Below are 8,569 nucleotides of genomic sequence, written 5' to 3'. Positions count from 1 at the left end.
GAAGTGAACATGTCTAGTGAATAAATAGGGCTGTTCGGCAGTGCTTATATTTTTAATCAATTCCATCTAAAAACAAGAACACACTGAATTTAAAATCAAGCTTGTCAAAATGTGGCACCCAAACTTCAGAAGAGATTTGTTTCTTTGAGGTACTGATACATTAGATCCCAGCCACTGGCACCAACTATATGGGGGCCTGGGCACTCACAAAAAATTGTTGTGTGCACTCAGCAACTGCACTGCAGGGCCTCTGACATGACTTCTGGGGCCTTGCAAAGCACTGTAAGTCACATCCAAGGCCTCATGGGGGCCTTGGGGATGATGTCCAAGGCGTTATGCAGCCTCTGATGCAAATTCTGGGGCTCCCAGGCGCTACGTGCGATGTAATGTGACGTCATGATACAACGTGATGTCATTATGGTATGGTGTGATATCATGATGTCATGCTACATTGCATGTGCCGCTGGGCACCCATAAGCAGGGGTCAAGTCAGTGCCCCTGACTCCAGCACTGTCTATCAAGAGTAATGGGAAGGAATAGAGATGGTCTATGCTACACTAATATGGGAGAAAATAAGGCCACTTCTGTGACCTCCTAGCCTGCAAAAGTTCTAAATGTCAATATATTTTGCTTCACCAATTCACATGCTTGTTGCATCAATTTTGTGGGATAAGCAGGAAGGTAGTTTTCTTCTATTCCTACTGGCAGTTGCTGTGCCTGACTTTTGCTCTATTTACTGTGGTGCTTCGGAAAGTAACAACTTCATAAAGCAGTACGTGCAAGGAGCAGTGTATTTCTAAGGTCTACCTTTTAAATGTTGAATGAAAGGTTCCTTGGGACCAGTAACAGCATGGCCACATACATTTCTTGGAGCCTGCAGGGGATGTCCTAGACTTTGCACTTAATTGGAATATCTGCTCTAATGTTAAAAACCCATTGCATTCAATCACCTGCCCATCAGAATATGTGCATGAATATTACACCTCCTATATTTATTTAATGTAGAAATGTATTGCTTCTCTTAACAAAATTATGCACAACTTTGCAGTGTATACCAGGAGACAGATGTGCCTAAAAGAACACAAATGAATAAGTCAAAGTCTAAATAAACATAACGTAATTCTACCACATAGAACTTGCATTGCAATGGTGTGATACAGTGCTTTTTCTCCCGAGAAAAAGAGGTGCAGGAACTCCCACCTTTTTTTGACGGACAAACCAAAGTTGTTGAGTTTCTTTCAGGAAGGGCTTTTTAAGGGGGCGCCCAGAGTGTTCCGGCTGAAAAAGAAGCCCTGGTGTGATGTCATGTAAAATTGTTTGGTCACTATTGTACATTCTATTTGCCACCAACCGTAGACCTAATTTTTGGTAACTTAAAAAATTCTTTCATGCCCATGTGAGAGAAATAAAAGGTGTTTATTTACTGTCGGCCCTGAGTTTATTCTTTCATTTGTATCTACTGACTGGTCAGGCATTAAGTTGTAATCTACCTTTTCCATTATTTAAGAAAGCCTATGCTATTGTTTCCATGGAGATCGCTTTTCAAAAAAAGCTGGTCTCAACTATCAGGATAGTTTTTCCTCTCCCCTCACTATTTTGGCCTGGTTGTGTTTAAGTCATTTTAGAATACAGTTCCAAGATTTAATAATGCAAAGCTAGATTTTAGTTTTAATTTCAGAATATATTTGGTTAAAAAGGGGGGTGAAATACAGTTCTCAGCACTCACTTTCAGCTTTTAGAGTGTTCTGTAATATGTCAGGCTCCTGAAAGCGTTAAGAGAGATGTGTGCAAAAGAATTCCAGACATTCTTGCAGCTCTGATTTCCTGACTTCTGCTCTGCGCAGATTATTCTAATTGGCTTTAGAAAAACTTCTAGTTGTATTTGGGGGTGGGGGGTGGACTTGTCTGTTACCATTCCTTTAACTTGAGGACTACAGTAACTGAGCAAGATTACATACAGATTTGTCCAATTAGACAATATAAAGCAATGCACAAATTGGAAATAAATATGTTTGTAGAAGGCGGTAATATGCGTGTTTCTTCACTCTAGTTTAGTGAGGCTTACTCCTAAGTAAATATGCACAGGATTGCAGCCTACGTTAAATTGCTGGAAATGCTGTTCTAGTTTGGATGTATAGCATAAATACCACTATATACCGTTTTCCATCATACTACTGGAAACTTCTCGGCTAGCCAAAAGCAAGGCAGACTACCCAAGCTGTTCTCCAGTGCACCTGTTTCATATGCCTACCAAGTCTACTCTGAGGCTCCTCTCTCCCCAGCTCAACAGAAGATTCATGTGAAGAGGAGGAGGAAAACTGCAGTAAAGACAAGAGAAGGGTTAGCTCAACCATATAGGCAGACTGTGCAGGTCCCTTGGTTGGAACAAATCAAAGGGCATTCTCATGCTGATCACTCTACATACAGTCTGTGCACCCTGGAATCCTCTAGAATGCAGGCATAGTCTCAGGTTCTACAGTGAGCAGGGCCTGACTTCAACAGCAATCTTCCCTTCTGCAGAAGCCCAAAGCTAGATCTAGTCAAACTAGCTGAAGAATTAATACTGCCATGTGTCTCTGCAAAAGAAAATCCCACCACACTGACTAAACAACTCATATTAGGTATAGGAAATGTGGAATGACACCTCCCTGACCCAGCCAATGCTTGCATTTCTTTTGATGCTTTCGTCCAGAAAGGTATAAAAACTGGTCTAATGGAGCCATTTTCTGTTCTGGCTTTGGCTAGTTCCACTATGAAAATCAATTGCTCAGTCACCTATGTGGTTTTGTGCTCCCCAGATCCACTCTGCTGAATATCACTGGGCCTGAAATCACTTAGCTAGCGAGAACCAGAGATCAGATTCTCCTGCTTTTTCCTTTACTGTCTCTGGGCCCGTGTTTGCTGAAGCAGATGTCCCAGCTTGGTGTGGCTGCTTCAACAACCCATTCCTGGGCTTCACAACTTTTCATCCCTTTCCTTGGATCTTTGCTAGCTGAATCTGAGATCCATAAAGCTTTTTTCAGGGTCTGTTTGCTGCCTTTGCTGTTTCTCCTGCCTCACCTAGGCAAGGGAAGCAGGTTATGTAGTCAACATCTAGGACTGCTCAGCAGGGCACATGTTTCTCCCCATACTGTCTCTCAGAGCCTTCACAACTGTTCCATCTTCCTATCTTTGAGTGTGTGTGACTGCATTTTAGAAGCCACCCTCTAGTAAGAAGAACAGACAAGCCAGCGGAATCAGGCCAATGGACCATCTAGCCCTTTTTCTCACATGGCAGGACCTGGATGCAACAGCACTCTGCTCACATGAAGCTCCCAGAAGCTGGTATTCAGGGGCCTCCTTTGCCCAGAAGAATCCTCCTGCTCAGCTGTGCATGAATGAGGCCTGGTCTGCAATATGAGCCCAGATAGACAGTGCAGGCTGAACTCACCCCCCATCTCCTCCAATGCCTTGTGCGCTTGTTCCTTCTTGTGTGTGTGCATTTAGTTGTTCTGTAGTTAGCTAATTCCCTGAAACCGTAGAAATGTATGCATATTGTTACTGCCCACTGATGTTAATAGATATGAATTGTTGTGGAGCTATACCCCACTGAAATGTTAAATGTGTATATTTTGATTCTCAATAGATATCTGCATCTTTAAGACCTGTGTGAGTATAAATTACTGGGTAAATCTGCCAAGATGCACGAATGCCAATGTCTAACATGTGTCTACTGAGGAGGCTTGATAACAGCAGCCTGTTTATTCTATCACAATTTTGACTTACTTCCATTTCTGTACATTATAGAAAGGGCAACTCCATAAGACTATAGGAGAGTGACGGAATTATTAAAGCTAGCACACCCAACTGTAGGGCTTATTTCTGCCTTTCAATTTTTGAAATCACAGAGCAAAGGTTAATACTGTATTGACAGCACAATCTATACATGTTTACTCAGGAGGAAGTTAAACTGTGTCCAATGGGTCTTACATTCTAATAAGTATTTTTAGTACTGCAGCCTGAGACAAGTTTTGCTCCTTAATATTGTCTTGGATCTCCCAATAAGGGTGTACAAGATTGTTTAGTATAACACTGGGCTGCATTTTCAGCAGCATTCCACTTGGTGGCGTACAGAAATGCTTGATTCATGACAGGTTAAGCGAAAGGCCACTCATATGAAGGATGCAAACAAAATCCAGTTTCATCCAAAGGAAATGTAATTGGTTACCTGGAACTAAAATAACCTTTTACTGTATCAACACTAAACATATAAGTTCTTCAAATCATTTCTTTTCATTTTTTAAAAGGAAAACAAAAATGTTGATCCACTTTAGATAAAATCCAGAGAACTTTAACTTAGATTATAAACCAACAGGTACAACGTTTTCACTGCACAAGAATATTTTAGTAAGCAACACATTTTCATATTCTACAATGATTTTTTGTTTTAAATCTGCAAAGATTTGGGAAATAATAAAAATAAACAGTGGCTTTAAATTATACATATATTGCTGTGAGAAAATTATTTTTAAATTAAAGTCAGGTCATTTGCATCACAATAATGTGCATCTCTAATCTGAAGTAAGCCCCACCAAGTTCAATGGAGCTTAGGTATTCAGATGTTTATAATCTTAATCATGGCCAATCCTACTTTCTTATAAAATGATAGTGTGTATGGGATGACGCTAACAACATCATAAAATGGCTCAATTTACACAAGCCTTTAAGAACGGCTTCAAAGGATGGAGCTAGGAGGACCCAGAATAAACTGAGGGTTGCGAGAAATTCTAGAGACAACAGCAAGGGCTTCCCAGGCTGTGTTTGGGGCCGGATGCAGCCCAATCGCTTTCTAAATCCGGTCCGCGGACAGTCTGGGAATCAGACTGGGAATTACATGAGTAGAATGTCAAAACAAAAAAAAATTCCTTCCAGTAGCACCTTAAAGACCAACTAAGTCAGTTCTTGGTATGAGCTTTCGTGTGCATGCACACTTCTTCAGATACACTCACGAAAGCTCATACCAAGAACTGACTTAGTTGGTCTTTAAGGTGCTACTGGAAGGAATTTCTTTTGTTTTGACTATGGCAGACCAACACGGCTACCTATCTGTAAATGAGTAGAATGTGTGCTTTTATTTAAAATGCATCTCTGGGTTATTTGTGGGGCCTGCCTGGTGTTTTTACATGAGCAGAATGTGTGCTTTTATTTAAAATGCATAATGTGTGCTTTTATTTAAAATGCATCTCTGGGTTATTTGTGGGGCATAGGAATTTGTTCATTATTTTTTTCAAAATACAGTCCGGCCCACCACATGGTCTGAGGGACAGTGGACCGGCCCATGGCTGAAAAAGGTTGCTGACCCCTGGTTTGGAGCAACACAGGGAAAACAGGGAAGCAGCAAGTCTGCTGCTTGGGGAAGGTGGCAAAGTGTGGAATTAAAATAGACTTACCATGTGGCAAAGTGGGTTTCATGACAATAGTATCTAGTTAATCTAGCCCAAGAGTATGGAGTCTTAGAGCAACAGGCACTAAGCAAACCACAAAGTAAGCTGTGTATACATAGCAGGAGACTATGGGCCAAAAGGAAACTGATTAGCCAGTAACAGTTTGAAAGTCCATTTCCCTTTAAATTACAGAAGCTTATGAAGACTCCACTGCATGTAGATCTAGTCAGCTTGCTAATACTTGAAATAGAATTCCTGCTTATTTTCCCATTCTCAATTGCCGCTGCTGTCCCTCCAGGGCCAGCCCACCCATGAGGCAAGGAGAAGCGACCACTTCAGGCAGCAGGATCCACAGAGGCAACTGATCCGGCCTCCAAGGAATGCATTGGTGGTGGCTGCCGCATGGCAGCAACAGCTATGGCATGCTCTTTGGAGTCCAAATCTGTCACCTCCTCGGCAGCACACACACCCCAATGTCACAGCGGCCTCTCAGTGAATAGGAGGCTCTGCTGGTCTCCTCCCACCCCTAGGGAGGAATTGGTGGGTGCTGCCCTCTGTGGTTTCCTGGGCTCTGCATCTGAACGGCATAATTCAGAGTGGGTCCCTTCGCATCTGTGACAGGTTTTGATTCCCTCTTCAACAACCACTGTTTGATTTTTATGCCCCCCTCTGTTCTTGATTTAGATCTTCATTTACCCCTTCTTCCCTGGTTGTGCAGGGGAAGGACCATTTTGTGGTTTGCTCCAGGAGCCAAAATGTATTGGGCCAGTCCCACTGGCCTCCAATATTCTCTCCCCTATCTGCAGCTTTCACTGCAAAACCCATTTACCCCATTCCTTGCCTCAAACCTTTTTGATGTTCTGCTTCCACTTGGAAAATTCTGAACTCCCAGTCCTTAACTGCAAGATCTGTCTCTGATTATTATTTTTGGACAACTACTATATACAGGGTTAATTGATCCTCATAGCATGCAGCAGCAGCTTTGATCCTAAAAGTAAGCATCAGTATCTTACACTGGATAATTTCATGGCTTGTTTTCAGGCTGCAATGACTGATTAGCCTTTTCGGCTTTCAGTGCAAAAGAAGAGCTTTTAGAGCAGGGTCCAGAAAGAAAAACAACCAACCTCTGAAAATGTTTGCCTTTCTCCTTTCTACTATTTGCTGTCATTGTTTCCCCAAACTGCTGCTGCTTCAGTGCCCATTTCCTTCCTTGGTTAGGAATTCTCTCTCTTTCAAACAGTATTCTCAGACAATCCCAGAAAATTCAGTGACCTCACAATGCTATATAGCCAATGAAATTTGGCTATGCACCAACACCACTGAAGGTTAAGGAAGCTGATTTAGACTGCAATCCTGACCTCATTTACTTGGGAGTAAGTCTCGCTGAATTTCATAGGACTTTGACTAAGAGCAACAATTGCTGGTTTCAAATGAATGATCCTGACCATTAAAAATCTAGGAGCAAATGAAGTCTATTCAATGCAACATTTCCGGAATAAGTGAACACGTTCACGTTGCTTACAGTTTAATTCCCCACAAATTGCCAAAAGCAGGGCCCCCTTAAATACTGATAAAACAGTAGCAAAAATGAACTTAATTATCAGCTCAGCTATAATTTACTTATGATACCATTTGCCAGAATGATAAAAAAATATATGCAGTTAACAGCTTGTTAGAAAAGTGATAATTTTTAATATGAAATTATTTCTAATTCTACTGAAAAATAATTCACTGCAATGCCCTATCAAAAATACTCAGAATTAAATTACTCTAAAAATGAAAACCGTAACATACAAAAAGACACAAACAACTTACCTGTTCATTCTTGGTTAGCCTGGTTTTATTATGAATATCTGATGTAACCAAGTTGAACCCGTGTCTCTCAGACAGAATTCGCAACAGCAAAACCACAGTTCGACTCCCACACTTTCCAACCCTGTTATACACCACTTGGCTAGGGAATGGAAGTACCTAGACAAAGAGATACACATTAGCCTTCCTATTTAGAAATCTTTAAAATACACAGAATAATTTTGTTGTAACTCAAGAGATGAGTGTTTCAAAATTAAATGCACATATTTCAGAGATTGAAAAAAAGCACTGGCACAGAATCCAGGAAGTATTTCTTCTCTCTGTGTTAAGCTATTACAGTGGTACCTCAGGTTACATACGCTTCAGGTTAAGAACTTTGCTCCAGGATGAGAACAGAAATCGTGCTCCGGTGGAGCAGCAGCAGCAGCAGCAGGAGGAGGCCCCATTAGCTAAAGTGGTGCTTCAGGTTAAGAACAGTTTCAGGTTAAGTACGGACCTCCGGAACGAATTAAGTACTTAACCTGAGGTACCACTGTATAGCAATATAATAAATCACATCTAAGATTTAACAGAATTATTGTGGACTAAAGTATTAGCCTACAAAAAGTTTATGTCACAATAAATGTTAGCCTTAAAGGTAAAGGTACCCCTGCCTGTACGGGCCAGTCGTGTCCGACTCTAGGGTTGTGCGCCCATCTCACTTAAGAGGCCGGAGACACTTCCGGGTCACGTGGCGGGCGTGACGAAGCTGCTCTGGCGAGCCGGCACCAGCGCAGCACACGGAAACGCTGTTTACCTTCCCGCTATAAAGCGGTACCTATTTATCTACTTGCACTTAGGGGTGCTTTCGAACTGCTAGGTGGGCAGGAGCTGGGACCAAAAGACGGGAGCTCACCCCGCCGCGGGGATTCGAACCGCAGACCATGCGATTGGCAAGCCCTAGGCACTGAGGTTTTACCCACAGCGCCACCCTAATGTTAGCCTTAAAATGCCACAAATCCTTTCCCCCTAATTTCTCTGTCAAATGTACTAGCAATAAGATTCAATTAGTTATTGTTTCTATTACCTGAGAAGAACAATGAGCTGACTGCACTTTTCAATTAATAGAGATCTATTTACATCCTTGCCACTTCCTTCCCCTGTCTGGTTGTTACTCAGCTAGAGTTTCAAAATATGCATAGTGTGTTTCAATTCTAACAAGTTTAATGTCCAACTTCAGAGTTGCACCCCCTTAGAAAGAACTGAGCAATGAGAATGAATAATCTTTGATGAAGAAATTTTAATTCCAATCAATTCCCATCTGAATAAATGCCAGTGTAGATATCAGGACAGCA

General features: G+C 41.7%; 3 protein-coding genes across 4 annotated transcripts in view; 1 reads left to right on the top strand and 2 right to left on the bottom strand.

Moving 5' to 3' along the window:
• GINM1 (glycosylated integral membrane protein 1) overlaps positions 1 to 8,569 on the bottom strand; it is a 785,919-nt gene that overhangs the window by 223,512 nt on the left and 553,838 nt on the right. The gene's annotated exons all lie outside the window — the stretch shown is intronic.
• Positions 1 to 8,569, bottom strand: part of UST (uronyl 2-sulfotransferase) — a 119,939-nt gene that overhangs the window by 61,493 nt on the left and 49,877 nt on the right. The window contains exons 3-4 of the mRNA XM_083731849.1: positions 7,239 to 7,394; positions 1 to 66 (exon numbers count right to left, since the gene is read on the bottom strand). The exon at positions 1 to 66 is cut by the window's left edge and continues 14 nt beyond it. Of these exons, the coding sequence (XP_083587975.1) occupies positions 1 to 66; positions 7,239 to 7,394 (222 nt within the window). The remainder of the gene's footprint in view (positions 67 to 7,238; positions 7,395 to 8,569) is intronic.
• Positions 1 to 8,569, top strand: part of LOC310841273 (uncharacterized protein) — a 155,201-nt gene that overhangs the window by 113,156 nt on the left and 33,476 nt on the right. The gene's annotated exons all lie outside the window — the stretch shown is intronic.

This window comes from Podarcis gaigeae, assembly GCF_964106915.1.
Source record: "Podarcis gaigeae genome assembly, chromosome: 3".
Taxonomy (NCBI): domain Eukaryota; kingdom Metazoa; phylum Chordata; class Lepidosauria; order Squamata; family Lacertidae; genus Podarcis; species Podarcis gaigeae.
Note: the sequence above shows the minus strand (reverse complement) of the source record. Positions and strands in the feature narration are given on the sequence as shown.